Genomic DNA, 22,363 nt, shown 5'->3' with positions numbered 1-22,363 from the left:
GGCTGGGAGCTGAGTACAACTGCTCCTACTGCAGGGATTTCCCCGGCCTGGGGCGTTGCTGTGCGCCCACCACCCTGGTGTCTGGGTGCTGGGGAGTTCATTCTTGGGTGTCACTCAGTTCCCCTCTGGATCACAGCGTTGGCTTAAGCTGGGTAAGCAGTTATCTTTGGTCGAGGTCCAGACTCCAGAGAAAATAATAATAATAAAAGTAAATAAAAAGATTTTGCAGTCAGTTCAAAAGTGTCTGGAGGTCTGGCTTTGGCCCCGGTCCACCTACTGACTGCCCTGGCTTAAAGCTTTGCTTGGTAAAGGACCAGCCTGGAGCCTTTTCCGCCCCGTCAGGAGCGGTCTGGTGCCTGCGGGATCAGTCTCGTTAAGAGCAGACCCATGCAGAACCCTTCGCTCGCTGTGTCCGGGGGAGCTAACCAAGCAGTCTGAGCACTGGCCATGTCAAAGCGAAGTGGAACCGAGCAAATCATCATGTACAGATCAAAGGAGAGGTGGGAGAACTGGAGACCAGTCGAACGCAGGAGGATAAAAAGCGGCTTAGAGGAGCCAGTTTTCTGTGGCACGAGCTCTGGAGTGCGGAAAGCCTGTCAGGATCTCTGTGGCTTACACGGTTGTGTATAAGGAAACCGGTTTCCAAGGCGGGTGCATTAGCAGGGACCCCGGCTGTGCCGAGGGGCAGCAGCAGTACCTGCCTGCAAGTAGCCCTGCTGCTGTGGGGGAACTGCTGCTGGCCGGGCCAAGGCTGGGGAGTGGGACTGCCCAGCACTGGCACAAGGCTAACGGCAGCCACACGCCAGCCAGGAGCTGGGACGCAGCCTGCTGGTGTCCCCGTCGCCAGCTGTGGCCCTTTCGTCCCTGCTGTCCAGGGTCGGTTGAGTAGTGAAGCTGGGGTGTGCTGGTCTTGTGTGAGAGGGAGACCCCCTGGATAACTCAGTGCTTGGCTGGGGTTCTGGGGGGAGGCTCCCCGCTGGGACAGGGCTGGTCTCATACAGGGACTGTCTGACGGAGCCGGAAGCAGGAAACCAGACAGAGGCCTCTGCCTCCAAATTTGTGGTCAGAGTTTTGACAAGTGTAACAAGGTCAGATTCCGGGAGGGGAGGGAGCAGCTCACTTCCCCAAAGGGATTCCCTCCCACCACCCGATCTGAGCCCTACGTACAGGGGTCTGGGCGGATCGTGCCTGCCTGGCCAGCCTGCTGCAGCCCTCACGCAGTCATTGCCCAGGAGCTGGGCCGTCCCCAAGCCGCTCATCACCCTGTTTGGGCTCACTGAAATCCTGGGCATCTGGGCCTTGGCAGCCAGCAGCACTGACACGCCGTAAATGGTGAGTGCCGTGTGTGGGGCCGGCTGGAGAGGGGAGGGGCGCCCAGTGGGACAAGGTCCCTCCTCCCCGGAGTTTGCTAGCTCATGCCACAGGCTGGCTCGGGGGCTGTGGGGTATCTGTCATTGCTTGTCACCAGTCCGGATCCGGCAGTGACCAAAGGATATCGTCAGCTGCCCTCTGGTGGGTTCCTTAGTGGGCCAAGTGCCCATGTCACCCAAGTGTCCCAGGCAAGCTCATTGGAATGACCCTTGTGGCTCTTCTCGGCAGAGGGGCGGGCAGGGGCCGGTCCCCTCACTCCAGAGGCTTTGCTGCAGGGCAGGGCTGAGGCATGTTGGGGTGGGGAGCTTGTCCTGCTGCCATCCAGGCTGTGCCTGTTTGCTGGCTTCACGTCTCCGGAGCTGTCTGGCAGCCTCCCCCGGAGAGGCTACACTGGGCTTGCTGGGGAGGCACGGAGCAGCCTGGGGCAGGGCCTGTGGGGCCGTTCCATTCCCTCGGGCTGAGAATGAGTGAGCACGCCTGTGAAACGCACTTTCCACGGGGATTTCAGTGCTATCTTCAGCCCCGGCGCCGGAGAGCTTCGGCTGGGAAAGGCTCCCCCTGCAGGGAGCTGGGGCAGGGCGGCCCCCAGCTGGTGCCAGCCCAGCGTTTGGGTTTGAATGGATTTAAACCTCCCTCCCTGCCTATGCCCTGTTGAGCCCCCGAGTTGCTCACAGACTAGCAGGGTGAGAGCCCTGTTCTGTTTCTCTGAGTCACAGTGGCCAGAGCGCAGCTCAGACAGGATCCAGTGGGGTCCACTGGATTTGTTTGGGGGAAGCGATCTTCAGGACCTTCCCGTCTGCCTGGCCTCTCCTGTCATGGGCAGGAGGGCGACTGCGTACCCCACAAGGCGTGCTGGAGGCAAGGCTGTTCTCTGAATCCCCCAGGGGGTAGCGCAGTGTAGCACGCTCCTGGGGGACGGGGCGAAGGCACTGCTGCCCAACAGGGTGCCCTCTGCTCTGCCTAGCGCGCGCTCTCTGTCGTGGCTTGAGGCCTGAGGAGAGGGTATGGAACGACTGGAAAGCTTAATAAATCTGCTTGGTTTGTGCTTTTAAAAGTGGGATGTGTGCAGCCTGCTGCTGCTGCTAGAGGGTTCCTGGGGGCCTGAGTTCACGAGCTCAGCGGAAGGGATGGAAGTGATGAAATCCATTCTCCAGGGGGGGCCTGGGGCACTGGCGTTAAACAGGAGTTAACAGAGAGGGGTAAACCTGGGAAAGTCCCTTTCCCTCGTGGTGGCTGGAGCGTCCCCTTTCCTTTCACTAGTTCTGCACTCACTTGGGTTCTCCCAGGCTAGACAAGATTGGAACGCCTAAGGGACAGGCCGGCACCCCGCCTGTTCCCCAGAGAGCTGATTTCTGCACAGCCTGGCTCTAGCTGACTGGTGCCGTGATGGTGGACGGGCAGCCGAGGACAGTTCGTGCCAATGGAGGCTGTGGTAGTTGCTAGGAGGCCTCTGTATTCGGCTCACCAGGTTTCTGCTGGCGGCGAGCTGCGGAGCTGTCACTTGTGCGCTCCTGCCATGCTGGGCTCCGAGCCTCGCTCTGCGCTCTAACAATTCCACCACATGCAGGTCCAACCAACCCCTCCACTGATCCATGCGATGTGGTCCCTGCTCATCCCTGCTGGAGCCCAGCACCTCCCACGTCTCCATCCGTCAGGCAGGCTGGCTGAGCCTTTCAGCTTCTAGCCACACCCACGTGGGGCAAAATGTCGGCATGAGTTCACTCCATTGTTGTTTTCCGTTCTTGACGTGTGAGTGGAGAGGTGGGCTGCAGAGGTTTCCTTGTCAGGACTCGTCTAGCTCCTGGGAGTCCCCAGTGCTGTACGGCATGGCTGCATGTTATCAGCTGCGGGAAATCAACGAGAGTGACTCTGTGTTCGCTCCATTGTGTTGCTTGGTACTGGGAGTTCTCTGGGGCAGGCGTAGCTCTGTGCACGCTTACGGTGCCACGTTCGTGATAAATAGGAAAGGGCGTAGTTTAGCTAGGAAGCGTGTTTCCTCTCCAGGCACCGGAGCAGCCAGACTTTCTTGAGCTGCTGGACTCTGGGCTGAGTTGTATCCTCGGTAATTTGCCTTACCGCTGTGTAGCCAGTGTAATTGCTGAGATCTCTATTTTACACTGCACAATTTCTCCTCTTTGCCAAAGGCCAGAACTGTATGTAAGAGTTGGCAGGGTGTGCGCCTCTCCCCTCAGGTCAGGAGGGGAAGCAGTGACCCTGCCCTAGTCCTAGAGGGCGTAATTGGGGCACTTTGTATAGCTCTGTATTATGTTTATGTTTTACGTATAGTTGCCGCTTAAATCCCAGTAACTCCTCGGGGTAGATATGCCTGTGAGTGCCGGGGTTCCTGCTGGGAGCCCTGACGACTGGGGCTCTGTCTGTCTGTTTTACTAGCCGGCTGCTTGTCTTGTGATGCTGTTCTCCTGTAAAGCTGGTGCTGAAAATAGCAAGGGCAGGAGCAGCTTTTAGCTAATTAACAGGAAAACAGAAGAAAATGTATCTCCCAATAGAGTCTGTGCCGTGAGCTGCTGTCTGGAGACGTGGCTGAAGTTTGCTTCTCTGACTGGCTGTTCTCCCCATTTGCAGAGCATTCAGTCCGGCTCTGCTCTCATGCCTTCGTCTTGTAATCGCTCTCATTTTACAGAATTCATTATTTGAAATTTCCTTGGAGGGCTTCCCCCTTTCCCTCTCTTACCCCCGTATGCATCCCAGGCATAGCCCAGCACCCCTGCTGAATGGAAGAAGCAAGGTCATCGCTTTAATGTAAGTTTCACCTTTCCTCTTTCTTCCTCCCAGTCAGGGTAGCTGTCCCGGTTCCAGCTCCATGTGACATCGCCATGGCCTTTTCTTCACGGTTTGCATTCTGGGAACAAAAGGGAAGTCTCTTTTGTGTTTCCGCCCCTGCCGTGCTCGGCCTTTGTGCAGTTTGTGTGCCCAGCAGACAGCATGTTTCCAGGAAGCTGCCCCTAGTTTGCCCAGTTCGGGGAGCTTGCAGGGTGCAGTGGTGGGGCCGGGGAGGGCGGGCACAGCACCGCAGCATGCACTTCAGGCACTTGGTTTCAAACAGCTCTTGCGAACTTCCGCCTGGTGCGATGTGCGGCTCCCTTGGGTGCAATCCCCCCAGTGCAGCGGCCAGCACAAGGCCTGACATGGGATTTCAGTCATGTCCTCTGCACCGGGGCAAAATTCCCCCCCCGTGAGCTGAGCAAACTGGGAGCTGCTCCCCCCATCACTAACATCTGCCTGATAAATACTCTGTGTCTTCTAAACCCGTGTTAAGCAGCACTAACATCTGGGCCAGCTGTGCTGTAAGAACATTACTGTAACCTTGGCTTTGGGGTCTGTGCAGGGAGGCAAAGAGGAGAGCCCACAGCTGCTGTGCGGTCAGTCACTCTTGCCGCTCTGGAGTGGAATGTGCAGGACCAATGCCCGAGCCATTCTGGGGGAGCGGGGGCTGAGCTGTACTCGCCAGCAGTAACCCAAGCTGGTGAGGAAGGATTCCCTTCTGTGCACTGACCTCACCTTGTGAGACTCCTTTGGTACCACGAGTCAGGCTGAATCTAAATGCAGACACCGAGCTCCAGGGTGGGGAGCTCCTTGGGGGGTTGTCTAAATGCTCTGGAGAAGCTTCCCAAGGTGTTGTGATAGCTCCTGCTCCGGAGAGCACCGGTCTGTGGGGGCCAAGTGCCGTGCGGGAGCCGTGGCTTCGCTGGCTAGGAGCCTGGGTGCCCTGGAAGCAGTGAAATGGTGAGACACTGAAGCCTGTTACATCCTGAAACCCAAGTTTGACAGTAGCTGTGCGTGTGGGGTGGGGGCTGAGTTTCCCCTTGTGCCATGGTATCGGGAGATTACCCCAAGGAGCGGTTACTAATGCATGGCCTGAGTGGGTGACTTACTAATGCCGCCAGTGGCCTGCTCGTGACTGACTTTCACAGAAGATGTTCCTCACCACGTTTAATTGCAACCGTTGCCACTTGCCTCATGCGGGGGCAGGGGGGGGGCTGTATTTCCCTCAGCTAAAGCTGGGGGACAGCAGTCAGCCGTGAATGCTGCTCAACAGGGATGGGAATAGCTGAAATCCCAGCTGGGGCCCAGGGGTTAGGTAGGCTTCAAGGAGAAACGGCCGACTGACTGCAGGGACTATTGACTCGGTCATGTTCAGGCTTTTCACACTGCTTTCTGTTTTCATGGCCTCTCTCAGGGTCTGATCCTAGAACCAGTGAAGTCCATGGGAGCTGTTCCACGGTTTTCAGTGAGCTTTGGCTCAGGCCTGTAATTGTTGTCTCTGTTAAGATGGCACACCTTGGGCGATGGCTTGCCCTGACTAGAGATCAGCTATTGATTGGCGAGTTGCCGTGCTTCCCGCTGCCAGCGACCCCTCGTTGCTAATGCAGTGCAGGGCACAATCACACAGGCCAAGGAAAGTTTCCTCCATATTAGTCTATCCTCTGTTGTAGAGAGGCCTTTTCAGAGCACTGCCAGGTTTAAAGAAGCCCCGGTCACCACGTGCCTTCCCTGGAGTTTTCCAGGGCGGGCAAAGGCATGTGCTTGTGTTCGCCGGCGCTTCCAAAGGGATGGCTGCTGGAGAGATTAGCCGATGACGTTTAACATGCAATACAGCGTCTGATGTGGTAAGAGCAGGGGCAGCTCGCCCCAAGCCAGGTCACTTTCCTTATCTGAGCACTTGGCTTTTCACTTGTTACTCAGTTTAGCTCAGTTGTCAGAGCTAAGCCGAGTAACAAGCAGAAAGCCAGAAACCCTCCTGGGGAGGGGAAATGGGGCTTCAGCTGCCAGCTCCGTCACCAGCTGCAAATACAGTCCCTCCTGTTTGCTGGAGCTTCGCTGCTGTGAGCTATGGAGCATGTCGGCATGTTCCTGACCTAGGGCAGCTGAGTGGTGTTACAAAGCCATGCAGGAGGAGTGTTTCAGTGTCATCTTTGCTTTCTCCCCCTCAGCAGGCCCGGTGCGGTTTTTGATTTTGAAATAATTGGGAAACATTTTTGCACTCCTCTCCAATGCTTGTGAATGTCCGGGGAGCCATAAGCTTTACTGTGTGCTGAATGCACTGTCAGGGTCCGTGGCTTTGCCATGGCCTATGCTTCAGAGGAAGGCACAAAAGTCCCCCCCAACACACTCCATTGTGTAATGGCATCTCTTGGGCGGCTGTTGCTTCCTGAGTCCCATAAGCAGCCGCTCTTTGCTCTGAAGCATGAGTATCAGTAGTCCTTGTAACTTTCTCCACGCTAATATATCTGCTAATGCTACTCTTGGTCTCATAACTGTTGTCATCTTTGAACCTTACTAAGCTGTTTGCCCCAGCGTCCTGCAGTGGTGAGTTCCAAAGGTTCTGCTTCTGCTTCGACTCTTGTGGTCGCAGCAGTGAATTGCACAAGAATGGGAGCAGCGTGAGCCGAAGTCTCTGGAAGCAGCTTCACCCCCACAGCTCTGATCTCGGCCACGCTTGTGTGCTCAGCACGTGCTAGTGCAAAGTGTGTGCAATAGAAACTCTGGAAGTCCCTTTGAGAGCTCTGACTGAAATGTGCCCCTCTTCTCTGTTTATCCCCCAGGTTAAGGACGAGGACAAAGATTTATCTGTGAAAAAAACTGGGAAAGAGGATGGGGCAGTAAGTGTCTGTGGGATCGGGGGGCTAACTTTGAGTGATGCATCCAGCTCGTGCTAACTCACAGGCCCAATAACCTCCTTTTGAGACCCAAAGGCCATTGACGGCTGGTACCAGACCGACTCTGCTTGATGGGCAGCTCGCTCTTTGGGCTGGTACTGGCACTGCTGGTGACAAAGAAGTGGACCCAAGGTGGCGGGCTGCTTCTGGCTCTGGGGGCCGCGACGTTACCCCTCCAGGGTGGTGAGCGTCTGGTTCAGCAAAGCTATTGCTGTTTTTCCTTTCTGAGGGTAGGATTTCTCCAGTGAGGAGAAGCCGCGCTCCCCAGGGGCAGTGGGCTGGGTGCGGCTCCCTCTGGGGGCAGCTGGTCACACCCCTGGGTAGGCCCGAGAGGCCTGTAGAGGTTCACGGGGTGAATCCCATGTGGCAGTGCCCAGGCTGCCTCTGCCATGTGCTGCTTTGAGCCATCAGGCCAGCCTGCCCCCCTTCCCTAGTGCCCGCTTATCGGGGTCAGGCGGTGTGATTCTGTGGCTGCGGGGTGGTTACCTTGGAGACGGGATGGAAGCAGAACGGGGATTTGATTGGCTGAGCATGAGATGCAGGTAGAAGTGGTCGCTGAGCAAGTTGGCATGTCATTCTGCATTCACGTACTGCCTGTAGGATGCTGACCCCCGGGGCTGGGGGCAGATCCCTCTGTGCTAATGAGGGTGGAGCCGAAGGAGAGGGCATCAGCTGACTTGAGAGGGGATGGCTAGTTGCTGCGCTAAGGCTCAGATGCGATGCCGCTGGAAGCAGTGGTTCACGTCCCAGCAGGGTCGCTCTGTGCTCCTCACCAGGCCGATCCATGGAGTGGTGGCAGGTTATTGGGATGGTCTTTCACATGCACCCTTAAGAGCCCAGGCTTGCTCTGCTGTGCAGGGCTAGTAAAGGTCCTGGGACATGCTCCGTCAGTGTCCTGGTGCCTCCTGTCCCCACACCAAACTCTCCTTTCTTTCCTCTGTTGTTGTGCATGAGCTGTTTGGCTCCTCCCCAGAGGTGGATCAAGTGATTCCTGTATATTGGTGGTTAGCAAAGCTCTGTGGGACCCCTCCAGAGGAAAGAAATGACAAACAGCGCTGGTAAAGCGGTAATCTTACGAAAGTCCCAGCTCATCTTGTATCGCTATAAAAGTGACTTTACAGAAAGATACATACAGCATCATCACTAATCTGCATGACTGGCAGATTGGGCTGGGTGCAGCCTCCTCTCCTCCAGTCCCGCGTCCAGAGAGCCATCCCGCTATTCAGACACAGAGCGCAGGCTGCGGTAGCGGAGCTGTGGAGATGCTGCCCCTCTGACACCCAGCAGTGTCACCTCTCACTTCAGTGGCATTGATCAGCGAACATCTCGGTTGATGCGGTATCAGCAGGCAGGTCCCTGGCGCTGGGAACGTTGATCCCATGTGGGCTGCTGCTGGCTGACCTTTTAGGAGCTCCTCCGCGCGCTTGCTCTTCCCCAGCTGACAAGAGGGCTGGCTGGCAGCCACTCGGCACAGACCGGCCGCCCGATTGCCGCCGAGTCCAGGGGCTGTGGGACGCGGCTCGCCTTTCCGGGGATCCCTGTCCCTCGCCAGGGAGGGCTGTGCCCGTAAGGTATTTGCAGTCATGGCACATCCAGTCCAGGCACAGAGCTGAGTTGGCTTTCTTGGGAGCAGCTTGGTGCACAAGAGAGCAGGGATCCTTCACCTGCCTCACTTGAGCTGTCACAAGCCCTGTTCCCTCTGAATGCCTTCTGCTGTGGGCCCCTGTCCTTCCTGCAGGGACCTGGGGCGTGGGGAGTGAAGTGCACAGTGGGCACCCCCAGAGAGGCGGTTTTTGTGAGTGCTTTGCCTTCCCATCAACTTGCTGCAGAGTGCTTCTCAAGGCAGGCTGTGCTGCAGTGCAGTCTGTTAAGGAGGCTAGATTCAAGTCTAATGTATTATCCCTGCTTCAGATCTCACCGGCATGCGCGCCGGCTAGGAGCGGTGACACAAACAGGGTCTCTTTAACCTGAGTTTTGTCACCACCTGCTGTGCAAGGTTAACCCGTTGGGGGCTTGGCTGCTCACTCAGACGGGCGCTCTGCTGCTTGCTGGTCTCTTTCCACCTTCAGCACATCTCTTCTTTCCTGTGTTGGCTTTAATTGGAGCATGGGGGGTGGGGGACAGGACTAGGGCAGCAGCCTGAGACGCCCAGCGGGATCTATGTTGGCCCAGGATCTTGCGTCTCTCCCCCCCTGGATCTTGGTGGGTGTGGGAGGATGGGTGTGAGCCACTCGTTCCTGGCAGGATGGGAAGAGCAGACCTCTGGGCCTAGGGGTGTGAGACGAACTGGGAATGTTCTTAATGTTTTCTCTAAATACTGTGTGGGTGCCTCAGTTTCCCCTATGCAGTTCTTAAGTATCTAGGTGGTGGAATAAGGGTGTATAGTTGCTGCAGAGCAAAGGGCCAGTGTACATAAATGCCCGACACACTGTCTCCTAGCAACTGATGGCCTGGGCCCCTCCTCTGCAAGGTACCAACTGAAGGTGTTGGAGACAAAAAGATCAGGTGACCTCCTGGCCCGGGAAAGAGACAAAAGCCAGAAAGGAGGGGCTGGAGGGGGTTTAGGTTTGGAGCTGGCTGGGGACTAGGAGTGAGGGCAGACAGGGTGTCTGGCTCGCGGGACCCCAGGATGGATCCGGCTGAGGGGTCTGGTTCTTTGTACCTACAAGCTCTGTTTTAGACCGTATTCCTGTCATCTAATGAACCTCTGTTTTACTGGCTGGCTGAGAGTCACATCTGACTGCAAAGTGGGGGTGCGTGCAGGACTTCTGGCTTCCCCAGGATCCTGCCTGGGCGGACTCGCTGTGGGAAGCACACAGAGGGGCATATGCTGAATGCTCCAAGGAGAGACCCAGGAGGTGAAGCCGGTGAGCTCCTTGCCCTGAAGACGGTCTGCTCCGAGGGAGAGGAGGCTCCCCAAAGTCCTGACTGGCTTTGTGGGGAGCAGTTCTAGAGCATCGCCCGGGGACTCCGTGACAGGGTGTTTCTCAGTAATTTGGTTTTCCTGCTGCAGCCATCACTAACGACATGATGCAGAACTGACGCCACAGGACTTGGCTCCAGAAGTTAGTTCAAAGCCCTTTGTTTATCCTTCTTGCCAAGGAATTGGCAGCTCCCAGGTTTCTTATCCACCTGCCTCTCTGCAGACAGTTGGGGCAGGGTGAAACCCACCCCTGCCGCCTCCTTCACCATGGAAAGTCTCAGCAGAGGCCTTGAATTAATTATGTTAGGCTCAAATGCCCACGTCTTGGGCTGGTCCCCCTGGAGTCTGGCAGCAACATAAACCTCTGAGAGGAGTCCCCCAACCCGTGCAGGACTTGTGTGCGCGTCCTGGTGCTGTCATGGTGGAGACAGGAGCCCCAACCATCTGTACATGCTTCGAGCCACTGAGCCCAGAGCTGGCGGAGCTCTGCGGGTCTAGGCTCAGGTGGGAGTTGTCGTCTGCAGGTTGTCTCTTCCAGTTATAGTGCAGGGAGAGGTTTCTGACTGGCCCTTACAGGAGGTGGGGGACCAACTGTCCTCCATGCCCTGTGCTGCGGGTGCCCCTCTCCCCTGTTGCGGGGAGGTGTCCCCCAGCATTGTGGTGTTAGACGCCCCAGCAGGCAGGGTTGCACATTGACATCATCTTCTGCCTGCCTGCACCTGGAGATGTGGTGAAACTTTCTGGGAGTGTTTCCGTTAGCCCTGGTGCTAGAGCTCAAAGCAGCGGCGCATGAAGAAGGCCCTCTCCAGACGGAGCCATCCACCGTGGCTCCTTTTCCAAACCCGTCCTTGGGGAGTGCCCTGCAGAGCAGTGCCTGGTCTGGACTCCGTGAGGGGTGCAGCTTTGTTACCGGTGCTCTTTGTAAGCCATGCCACATGGCGAGGTCTCAGAACAAGCTTGTCCTGGCCTGGGAAAACCGTGAACACTAAACAAAGTGTCTGTAGCTCCAAGGCCCAGTCCTACACCCATTGCAGCCGATGGCAGAACTGCTGCTGATGGCAGTGGGTGCAGGGTGGAGCCTAGAACACTCTTCTCCTCTCTGTCACCTGCGATGTGGATGCACTGGAGGGGTTTGCAGGGGGGGCTGGGGCTGGGTTAGCTGCTGAAGCGAGGTCTCGGTGTGCATGTGTGTGTGTTGTGGTAAGGGGATGTCCTCCTGTAATGTGGTCATGTATTTGTAACTGTAGTCAGAAAATCCAAATGCAGGGAAAGACGAGCCACCCGCTTCCCGAAGCCCAGAGCCTCCAGTGTGTCCAGAGAGAGTGAAGAGCCCAGAGCCGCTGCTCAACGGTGATAACCAGCCGCCCTCCCTCGCACCTGCCCAGACCATGAACGGCCTGGAAGGATCCAGGGCTGGCTCGCTGGCCCAGCCCGAGCCGCTGGGAGCGGAGAGCCAGGGCCTGTCCAGGAAGAGAGTGGTGAGGGTGGTGCGGAAGGTGGTGCGCAAAGTCCTGCCTGGTGAGGACTCTGGCAGCACCAAGGAGCTGGGGAGGGACGTGAAATCTCCTGAGCCAGCTTCGCCAGCCAAAAAGGAAGAGAAGGCGCCACCGAGGGTGGTGTCTCCACCTCCACTGCCTGCGTCTTCCCCGAAGCCGGAGCCCAAGGAGACTGGCCCCAAGGATGAGATCTCGGTGGGTCTGAGAAGCCTGATGTCCCGAGGCAAAACCAAACAGCACAGGCCTCGCCTCAGGCCAGCGGAGGAGAAAGCTCCCAAGCTGAAAACACCCGCAGTGGGGAAGGAACCCGAGAAGCCTGGCTCCCCGTCTCCTGCGCAGGAGGAAGGGCCAGTCGCCACCCCACACCCCAAAGCAAAGCAAGAGCAGACGGTGCAACCCTCAGGAGCCAAAGTGGAGCCAGCACAAGTGGCACCTCAGAAAGCAGCTGCCCTGGGGCAAGCCAAGGTACGCACCAGTGTGTGCAGTCTAGACCGGTGATGCATGGCACCGGCGTGTGGTCTGGGCCTGTCACTCCTAACACTGCTTGTGAGTGCCGCGGGGCTGAGCGTGGTGATCGCTGCCAGCACACACCCAGGGCCTGGGTGTGTGTCCGTGCACACGTGCGGTGCATGGCTTTTCCTTGCAGGAGTGCGAGGACGTGCCAGTTCGATCTGTTTGGTGACCGGTGCATGGTGTGAGCTGCTCACTGTAACTGACTGCGTGTTCCTAGCCCCGTGCTGGTGCTGCTCCTCCCAGGTCAGTGCACGGGGCCTGTTATCGGACCTGTCCCAACGCGTGGGCTTGCTCCGGTTCGCCTGCGAGCCAGGGCTGGAGGAGGAGCCCTGTGGCTGTTCGTTCCCCTTGTTGAGCTCCGGGTATGCCATAAGGAGAGGGGTGGGGTCCAGCAGCAGTCATCTGTGACCTTTCCCCTCCCAGCTCTGTCTGGTAGCGAGTCTCCGAAGAATTTGTTTCGGGGTTGTGTTTTAGGGACAGAGCTCATTCCACCAGGGCGCTGCGCTGGGGGGGCTCGCAGAGCAGGCTTTGCCCCCTTCCTCCAACGGGCAGAACCTCTGGGATCTCCTGGGGGAGCCAGGTCCTTGTCCAGGACGCAGGTGCCCTGCCCTGGCTGCTCCAAACCAGGGACAGTTAGTACTTCCCCTTCGCTCAGAGCAGCACACCCCTGCCACCCCCAGGGCTTCCTGGGAACCTCTTGCAGACGCTGTTCATTTCTCAAGACCTGGGAGTCGGTTCCCCAGGTCCCTCTCTGAGCCATCGTTGCCACTCCCAGAGTGACAGGAGGGGGCGCTGCAGAGCCAGGTGTTCCTGCCTGCCCAAGGCGTTGAGCGCTTGGCCCCGTTGTTCGTGCCACCACGAGCCCTCTGCCCCAGGAACCTGACCTGTCTCCTGCATGCCAGCACTGCGTCCTAATCACACGCCCCTTCCCGGCCCCTTTGGTGCTAGCCCGGTGTGGTGTGAAATGTTGGTTAGTCTGCAGCCTGACGTGTGCTGTGCAGCGTATGTGAGGCTGGGCGTTGGCCCAGCCCAGCATGTGGGGGGGAACCTCGCCTGGTCTCCGAAGGACAAACCCAAGTCACTCAGCGTCCCTGTCTCTGTCTGACCCGGCTCTCTCCATGGAGGAACCCCAGCCAGCAGAGAAGCAGCTGCCTCCCCCAGGAGCCGCAGAGGGATCTCCCCAGCAGGTGTGCGTGGTGAGCTGCTGGGTGGGGGAGTTGGGGACGGGAGGCTGGTGCTGTCGGGGGCTGTGAAAGGCCCATGACCACCATTGGGCAGTGTCACTGAGACGGTAGCTGGCTAAGCTCTTAGTTCAGGAGTTGTGCAGAGCGTGCCAGCCTGGCCGGGTAGAACACACTTGGCGGTGGCCGTGCCTGGGCGTGTGCTGAACTCGGGGGCGGCAAGGCCCTCCTTGTGAATGGCTGAGCAGTGGCCTGCTCCTGTGAGTGCTCCGCTTCCAGGTGGGTGCTGCTGGTTTGCCCGGGGCGCACTCTAGTATGGGGGGACGATCCGAGCTCCCCCCCCGGTAACTAGCGTGTTCCTGGGACAATTGCTTTGGTGTCGGGTGTGTTTCCAGAAATGTGGCCAGAGAGCCAAGATCTTTGGCTGGTAGCTCTGCCTGCATGGCAGCTCTTGGGCCTGGCTCCAGCCTCTCCCCCCGAGGGAAGTTTGCCGGGCCCCGGCCTGCCTGGTCAGGCTGTGCGGAAGGGTCGCTGCTTGCAAGCGCAGTCCCTTGGCTCTGGTATCGCCGCCCTCGAGCACACGCAGACTCTGCGGGAACCTGAAGAAGCCTTTGCTATGCAGCGTTAAATGTAGCCCTGCCGCCATGTGCGTTGGCCTGGGAGCCGCTAACCACCGCGGTTCAAGTCTGTCTTGCTACAGCAACCAGTGGAGCCGGGGGCGTTAACGAACCCCCTCCCCCGCTGGGCCTGAGCTTCTGGATGCCACGCACTGGTTCTCCAGGTGACTGGCCGTACCCTTCCCCACGGGCCCCTCGTGCTGGGCGAACCCCTCGGCTCTCTAGCTTGGGAGGCTGGATCAGCCCCCTCCTTCCTCCTTGCCCTTAGCGGCTGTCAAGCACTGCAGCAAGCCCCCGCCTCTTCTAGTGGGGGGCCAGGCCAGCGTCCCCTCTGCTCAGCCAGTAGGTTGGATCCCCATGCAGGGACTCAGGACCATGGAGCCCTCTCGGGCCGCGTGGTGAGCATGCGAGCTCCGCAGGGTTAACCCCCAGCTAGTTCGTAGTGTTGGTGGAGTGTGTTACAAGTGCTGCCCCCTCGGTGCCCTGCGTGGGCAGATGGGCCAGTGCGCCAGCCCGGACAGACAGTGAGGCCTTTGCCTGGGAGCTGTGAATGCTGTGCGCCTTGGTCCCCCTGGGGAGTGCTGGCTGCAGGCTCTGCCTTGGCTCTTCCCAGCGGGAGAAGGGGCTGAGACCTCCCTGAGGGAGCCTTGCCCCAGCCCTCTCCCTGCAGCATGCAGGGCATGCGAACTCCCATGCTGTTCAGGGGGCAAACGCACACTTCTGCATTTGTCAGCAGCTCTGAGGGCCCAAGGAGGCCAGCTTCCGCCGGCCTTTGGCAAAGCACCGCAGCTGTTTGCCAACAGCCAGGTCCCCAGCTGCCTCCTTTGCTCAGGGCTGGGAGTGGCACGAAGGGTGACGCTAATGCTGGTTTGACCTTTAGGCTGCAGCCGGCCCCGGTTCCCAGCTGACCCCCGTGGAGGAAGCTCACAGACGGCTGGAGAGGATCTTCATGGCTGCTGTAATTCAAGGAGTTATTCCTACATACCTGTGTACATGCATCTGCTCAGCTCTCCCAGCCAGCGTGCTGTGGCTTCCCCGCTGCTTGTGCCCCGGGTGTGTGGCAGCTCTGACTCGGAGTGCCTCCGGGAGTGGGCTGGCGCGCTCCCTTTGCTCTTCCGTGTGCCTGGGAGCTGCCGGCAGGCACCTCAGACCTCTCCTCGCCATTTGGGAGCCATCAGGAGCTTCTAAGCCCTGAGGCTGCGGGTGCTGCCGCTGTACCTCGTCTGGCGAGAAGCCTCCAGTGTCGTGTGCTGGAGCTCCCTGGTTTGATCAAATCCCCCTTTGCCCCCCACATCTGGCTGCACAGGTCACAGGTTTCTCTTCCACAAAAACCATTTTCCTCGCTGTGTGAAATACGTATCAGCACTAGCTACCTACACCAACAAGTCCAGGGCGCACAGCCCAGGGGTTAAGGGCTGCTTGGCCAGCGGGCAGGGTAGGAGTGGCGCTCTGCTCTCTGAGGACGCCCCTCTTCTATCCCTTGCCAGTATTACTGCCCATAGGAGGGTGTGTGCGGCTCGGGGGCCTGCCGTTCCCTTTCATCCTGGCACTGCCCACGCAGGAGAGGCCCCCGTTTGTGTCCTGCGCTTCCTCTCCAATGCCTCAGCTGCCTGCCATGGACCAACTGCTGCACCTGGGGGGTGTGGGAAGTGACCCAGAGCGCAGCAGGGGATGTCCCGACATGGGCCCCGGGTCACTCGTCCCTTGTCTGGACCCTGTCCTCTGACTCCCGGGGGTGGGAGTTAGCGGAGTGTTGGGGAGAGGCCGTGGCCAGGTGGACTTGCGCCACGTGTGGAAGGGTAACACTGGGGTGAGGCTGCTGGCGCTCTGCAGCCTGGAGAAGGAAGCGTGTCACCCCTCCTGTGCCAACGGGCAGCCCACGCCTGCTGCCCCAATGGCCTACTGGGCCCTCTACTCCTGGCGGGTGAGCGAATGGCTCCTGGCGCCTCGAGCCCTGCTGCACTCGCTGAGGCGGGTGACAGCAGCTGCAGTTACTCACTTGGGTTTACACCAGGGCGGCATTTGGGCTGCTGGCAAGTGAGCAGCGCAGCCCGCGGGTGCAGCCCGGAGTCGGGCAGGTCTGCAGCCTGTAGAGGGTTGGTACTGACCCTGGTGAGCAGCCGTCGGTGGAAAGGCCAGAGAGCGCCCTGGGGCGGGCCATGGTCAGCACTAGGAGTGGTTCCATTAGTAGCAGGGCCATTGATTACCAGCGGGTGACCTACTTCCTCCACCCTCCTCCTCCTCCAGGAGAGAGCTTTGGGCCGCCCAGCAGTGAGGCTGGTGGCTGGCTGGAGTCAGAGGTGGGCTAGCTTTGTTGGGTCCACTCTGCAGCACTGGCTCTTGGAAACCCAACCTGGCCTGCAGTAGGGGAAGGCTCAGCGGATTGTACCCTGTGGGATGGGGTTTGAAAGGCCCGGGGCAGGGTTGCTCTGTGATGCAGGCTGCAGTCCCAGGCTGCAGTTCACTGTGGACCCAGCCCAGCCTCACATCCTTGTTGGCTCACTCATGGCTGTAGCCGGCGATTAGCGGTTCCACCGAGGGGTTTCGTCATCAGGGAGCAGAGCCAGCTGCTGCGACTCCTGCACTGGCTTGGAGGCCAGGCTCCGTTGAGACACAGCCGTGCAGTTCCTTCGCGTATGCCGGAGCCCATGCGAGGTGCCGGCAGAAGTTGGCTGGCTCTGGGAGCTGGCCTTGCTGGTAGAGTGATGCCCCGCTGGCCTGAGAAGGGTGGTGGTGTCCCCTGAGCCGTGGGGAGGTGGTTGGTTGGAGCAGCGCGTGGTTGGATGTTGATGTGGGGTTTTGGCCCGGGCAGTCGCACGCCTGCTCTGTTTGGGGTCGCTGGCCTGGGTGAGTTTCCTTCAATTCTCTGCTTATCTCAGCCTCTTTCTTCTCCTTTTTCCCCTTCTTGCCTTGCTGCCATTAGCTGGAGCCTGTGGCCTCCCCGTCAGCACAGAGTCAGGTACTGTACCCCTGCCCACAGGAGCTCTCTGCTTCCACCGGTGACCTCCCACCGTCGCCTGTCTGCCTCTGGGCTGGTGTCTGTGCACGCGCCTCATGCTGGAGTGTAAGGCTTTCTTCACCTCTCTCCTCTCCGGCCTGCCCCGTCCGGTTCTCTGCCCTGCTCAGTCCTGCCATTGGGCTAGCTAGACCTGCTCCGGAGCCATTCTGTAGTAGTCCCAAGTCCGCCCACCTGCGGGCGGGGGCTCGTGTGTTACTAATGAGCCGTGAGACTTTCCTCCTACTAGCCAGGCAAGCGTGTGTGGGGCGGGGAACAGGCCGCCCGGCTCCCGGCAGCGGGAGGCCGTGTACGGCGGGGCGGGGAACAGGCCTCCTGGTTCCCGGCAGCGGGAGGCCGCGTACGGCAGGGCGGGGAACAGGCCGCCCGGCTCCCGGCAGCGGGAGGCTGCATTGGCCAGTGCCGCTGACCGTTGGCCTCCCCAAGCTTCTAGAGCTAGTGTGGGTCTCCCTCAGGCCAGTGGCTGCCTTCGTGCACTGGGGCTTTCTGGCTGCAGCCTGACTTGTTCACCTCTGTGCAGGAGTTGCCTTGGGGTGGGAATTATTCCCACCCGGAAAGCAGGAGGTGTGAGCTCTGCACCGGGATGGTGCCCGTGAGCTTGCTGAGTACGGTCCTGGCGCTGGGCTGGCAGCAGAGGACAGACATGCAGATCAGTGTGGGCATGGGGAGGCTGTTGGACAGTCTCAGGCAAGAGGAGCAGGAGCAGCTGTTAACTGTCTCCGCAGAAGGCTGCATTCCCAGGTCCTTACCTGCTCACAGTGAGTGGGACGAAGGACGCCGCACCCTTGCCGGCTGTCCGTCCCCAGGAGTCAGTGGCAGAGCTGACAAGAGAACCCAGGAGTCCTGACTCCCAGCTGTAGGCCCTGTGTACTGAGTAGGCTGCCTCTCGACTGTACGGGTGCCACCACTTGGCCTGCTCCTTGTACCGACAAACGCCCAAAGGTGAAGGGCCTGGCTGAGCAGCAGAGTGGTATAGGCAGTAAACTCCCCCAGACCTCCAGCGGGGACTTGGGTCCCCAAGGCTGCAAACACCTGAGTGTGCACGAGGTTCCCGAGCCGGGGCTGGTCTGATGAGCCCAGAGGGCAGCTGTAGACAGGGCGAGGGAGGCAGGTTCCATTCCCCGGCCCGGCAGGTAAATGGGCAATCGAGAGCCTCTTGCCTCAGGTGCAGTCTCTGTCTCCACCTGCTGGTCAGCAGTGAAACCTGCATCCCCTCCTGGGCTCTGGGGGGACATGCGAGTGCGATCGATCGCCCAGCCCCAGTGGGCTCTGGTCTGTTATTGGCTGTGCAGTCACCCAGGGAGGGCGGGGTCCGCAGCGCTCCAGGCGCTGGGCTGTGCGTGTCTTGGAGTGTTGTCCTCTTGCCCGTTCAGCCGCCAAGCTGGACTCTCCGTGACATTCGCTCCCAGACACGCACGCAGCTGCGTTTGGGGAGCAAGAATCTGCAATGCTGGGGGGTCCCGTTCACCCTTCTGAGCAGGGGGTGAGGGTTCCCCCACGTGCTGGAGAACATGCCTGTTTTAGCACTTCCTCCCCGACGTCCGGGCAGCCTGCCTGTTAGCCTAGGCGGGACCCTCCTTCCCACTGGCTCCTCCTTTTCCCGGCTGCTTGTGGATTGGATAACTGGGGGGCACAGCAAGGCAGGGAGGGGGGCTTGCCCCCAGGCCTCCCGTGTGGTGGGGCAGAGCATTGATGTCAAGGCCCAGGCCTGGGAGACGCACTCCAGGTCTGCCACTTACTCCTTGGGTGACCATGGGCAGGTCTCTTCAGAGGCCCAGCTCTGCAAAGCGCTTGGGGGGCGTGCTGGGAAATGCAGGGCACTGTTGTTCATTGTGACCCTTGGAGCAGCCCAGGAGCAGGGGAGCTGTGGGTGGGGGCTGCAGGACACTGCCACCCTGAGTGCAGCGTGGGCACTGGACACTCTCCTGCAGCGTGGCAGGGGGTGCTCGGGGCAGTGCTGACTGTGCCGAAGGGTCGGGAGAGACGCTGTGCCACTGGCCCCTCGTTGCATGGTCGGCAGGTTTTGTCCCATTCACCTCCATTCGCTTCTCATAGTGGCTTCCCTGCTCTCTGCGCCTTCCCCTGGGGGGAGAGGACATTAACCCTTTACACCTTGCTTCCCCATCGGCCTCAATAGGGACAGGCGGACGATGCCCCAGCAGCCAAGTTGGGCCCAGTCTCTGCTGCATCCCTGCCTCAGGTTTGGCTGCTTGACCACACTAACGTTTCTGGGAGTGTCTGTGAATTTGCTTGATGCTGGGCAGTGGTGGGGACTGCCTTGTTTGTGTGCTGGTGTGTTGCTCCCCCTCTTTCTGTTTGCATGAGGCCTTTGCCCTGCACGTTTGCATGAGGTCGTTGGTGGGACAAGGTCTTAGCCAGGACAGCTGGAAAAGCCCCCTGGGCCTGTCCAATCTACTCTCCACAGGCCAGCCTGGGGTTGCTCCCTGAAGGAACATGGCCCTGTCCAGTGACTCCAAGGTTCAGGGCCTGCCCTCGGGACGACTCCTCCACCCAGCAGAGCCCGCTGTTGGGCAGCTTTGCCAAATAGCCTGACCCCTGGTTCCCCCCTGTGGCCCACCCTCAGCAGTTCTCCTGTCCCGCGAGCCCCAGAGAGCTGGGCCTGGTTTGCAGAGCTGTCTATGTGAGGCCCTGTTTGCACGGCTGTGGGGGTGTTGCTTTGTGACACTCCAGGTGTCTCCATTTGCAGAGTTGCCACGTGGTGCTCTCCATGCCCTGTGCGGGGGGGGGGCAGGGGCTGCATACATTGTTCACTTGGCTTGGAAGTTTAGGGCTGTCCCTTCTCTGCACTCTCCCTGTGTGCACGTGTTCATTCTGCTCTGCAGGATGCACTGTGTTCCCCGCTGCCCTGCCCTGCTCTTCCTTTCTGGGGTGCGAGGGGGTCGCACACTCAGCTTGGATGTGTTGGTCCAAGACCCGATGTGAGGCTGGCTGGAGCTGGGTGGCTGCTCTGAGAGCTTGTGTTGCACAGACCGGGCTGGCTGTTAGTGGCGCAGGGGTGCTGCCACGCTCCCTTTGATGGCTAGAGCCAGGCTCTGTCACGTGGAACAGCAGGGACCAGCTTTCCCACCCCTGGTCACTGCCAAGCTCTCTGGGTCTGAGTTCTTCCCTGGGTGGGAGCCCTGGCACAGGGCTGGGTTCTGTCCTGGTGATCAGGGGGTGCCTGGGTGGGGAGAGGGGAGGGCAGCAGGGTGAGAGGCGGTGCTGGAGTCTCTGATGGCCTGGGCCGGTCCAGTCCCCCCAGCCTGAGCTGTGACCTCTTCCCCTTTCTCCTCGTTCTGGCAGGCGAAGACGGAGGAGCAGATTGCTGCCGAGGAGGCCTGGTATGAGACGGACAAGGTGTGGCTGGTCCACAAGGATGGCTTCTCCTTGGGTGAGTGTTGTCCTTCACCTTCCATGGGGGGCCCTGGCCCTGGCTTCCTTGGGGCAGTGCCGTGCAGTGGGGCTAGACCACGGCTCTGCTCACAGCCCCCCTTGCTGCTCTCCAGAGCATTGCTTGCCTGCTAACGGCGCGGGGCAGAGCTCTAGCCTGGCTCTGACCTGCCAGGTGACAGGCAGAAGAGCAGAGCTCCAGAAGGTATCAGTAGTGTGCCCTTGCAGCGTGAGAGCGGGGTGCCTTCTCCTGAGCCTCCACGCCCGTGCCAGGGCTCAGGGAGGCAAGTGGTAACCAGCCAGGTCCCTGGCCACCTATGTGTCATGTGCTGCCCAGCGGGTTCCAGCCGGCGCGGGGAGACGCAGCCAGGGGAGTGCCCTGTCCTGCTATCTGGAAGAAGTGGGGCTTGGTGTGCAGGAGCAGCCTGGCCTCAGTGCCAGAGCTCCACCACTAGGTGTCAGCGTGTCCCCGGGCACGGGAAGAGATGGGGGGGGGGGACACAAGGGGCTATGGTGCCAGGAGAGCCTGCCCATGCCATGGCATGTTCCCTTGGCAGCGAGCCAACTGCGAGCGGATGAAGCGAGCCTCCTGCCCGAAGGGAAGGTGAAGGTGAAACTGGACCACGATGGGGCCGTGCTGGAAGTGGACGAGGATGACGTGGAGAAGGTGGGAGCCCGGGGCCCTGACTCTGGCTGGGGGGCAGGGCAGGAGCAGGGGCTGCGGGGTGGGCGAGAAGTGGATCTGTGCCTGCGGTGGCAGGGGCTGTGTGGGGTAGGGGCTGGGATTCCCTGCCTGATGCTGCCTGTCCCCTCTGTGTCCCCAGGCGAACCCGCCGTCCTGTGACCGGGTGGAGGACCTGGCCAACCTCGTCTATCTCAATGAATCCAGCGTGCTGCACACGGTGCGCCAGCGCTACGGGGGTAACCTGATCCACACCTACGCGGGGCCCACCGTGCTGGTCGTCAACCCGCTCAGCTCCCCCTCCATGTACTCCGAGAAGGTAACGCTGCAGCTCAGGGCCTGGCTGCATTAACCCTTGTCACAGCTTCTGCACTCAATCCATGGGGGTCCCACTCCACCGGCAGCGGGCTAGAAGAGTGCCCGGGGGACAGAGCCCAGGGCTGGGAGCCAGGAAGTGCTGAGTTCCCAGCGATGCGACCGTGCCCTGGGTGACGCCAGCCTCCCCCGCTTGCTGGTCTGTAACGGCGATGGTAGTGCTGCCCTGCCTCGCGGGCACGGTGGACAGCCCCTGGGCTCTCACTGGGGGTCTGTGCTCCTGGTACGGGGGCGAGGGTGGACTCTCCTGCGGGTGTGGGGGGCAGGGACAGCCCCAAGTGCAGTTATTGTCTGTGTTCTCTCCTGGCTGCATTGCCCGTGTTGAGGAGAGGTCCTGCTGGACGGTGCCAGCAGGTGGGCCTGCTGTCCCATCCGTCTCTCAGCGCGTTGGGTAAGGTCCGCTGCTCCTGCTCCTGCCCGTGGGAGCCCTGGAGCGGGGCAAGGAGCGATTCGCGTGGGGCTGAGGGCCCCGCCCAGGATGGCTGGAGGGGGAGTGGCCTAGCCCAGCCAGTGCCGCGCTAAGTCACCCAGCCCCCTGCACTCTCCCCAGGTGATGCACATGTTCAAAGGGTGCCGCAGGGAAGACATGTCTCCGCACATCTACGCCGTGGCCCAGGCCGCCTACCGCAACATGCTGATGAGCCGCCAGGATCAGTCAATCGTCCTGCTGGGGAGCAGCGGCAGTGGCAAGACTACCTGCTGCCAGCACCTGATCCAGTACCTGGCCACCGTAGCTGGCAGCACGGGGAAGATCTTCTCAGGTGAGTGCCCAGCCGTGCTGGCCGGGCCGTGGCGATAGGAGAGCGCTGACCTGCCGAGATCTGCTCCACTCGACGCTTCTGCAGCCTGGATGGGCCCTTCACTGCTCTCGCCAACACCTGGCCCGGGCGGGTTATTAGCAGCTCTCTGGGACCCGTCAGCACTGCTCCTGGGGCAGCTAGAGGGGACGCCGAGGGCTCCCTTGCAGCCCTGCTGGCTCCTGCCAGCCCCACGTTGCTTGGGGGATTGCTTTCTGGGTCCCTGGCCACGGGCGTGAGCTGGGGAGCACAGCTCGGACCAAGGGCACCTGCTCCCTCTAGGGCGGCGCTGGGGTCCCTGGGTGGCGAGGTTGCCCTGCTGCT

The 22,363-nt window shown here is 60.2% G+C and overlaps 1 protein-coding gene across 47 annotated transcripts in view; it reads left to right on the top strand.

Annotated features, from left to right (window-relative positions):
• MYO18A (myosin XVIIIA) overlaps window positions 1–22,363 on the top strand; it is a 129,226-nt gene that overhangs the window by 47,234 nt on the left and 59,629 nt on the right. For 9 of the 47 annotated variants that reach the window (XM_065573432.1, XM_065573435.1, XM_065573473.1 and 6 more), the window contains exons 3-12: window positions 6,936–6,992; window positions 11,220–11,933; window positions 13,106–13,177; window positions 14,660–14,737; window positions 16,703–16,843; window positions 18,933–18,995; window positions 20,099–20,186; window positions 20,743–20,852; window positions 21,010–21,186; window positions 21,793–22,003. In XM_065573432.1, the coding sequence (XP_065429504.1) occupies window positions 6,936–6,992; window positions 11,220–11,933; window positions 13,106–13,177; window positions 14,660–14,737; window positions 16,703–16,843; window positions 18,933–18,995; window positions 20,099–20,186; window positions 20,743–20,852; window positions 21,010–21,186; window positions 21,793–22,003 (1,711 nt within the window). Of the gene's footprint in view, window positions 1–4,164; window positions 4,246–4,327; window positions 5,116–6,935; window positions 6,993–11,219; window positions 11,934–13,105; window positions 13,178–14,659; window positions 14,738–16,702; window positions 16,844–18,932; window positions 18,996–20,098; window positions 20,187–20,742; window positions 20,853–21,009; window positions 21,187–21,792; window positions 22,004–22,363 lie in introns of those variants that run through there. The other 38 variants (XM_065573468.1, XM_065573476.1, XM_065573467.1 and 35 more) reach the window with 31 other exon arrangements.

This window comes from Chrysemys picta, chromosome 19, assembly GCF_011386835.1.
Source record: "Chrysemys picta bellii isolate R12L10 chromosome 19, ASM1138683v2, whole genome shotgun sequence".
Lineage (NCBI taxonomy): Eukaryota > Metazoa > Chordata > Testudines > Emydidae > Chrysemys > Chrysemys picta.
The sequence above is the reverse complement of the archived record's forward strand: the minus strand, read 5'-3'. Positions and strand labels throughout refer to the sequence as shown.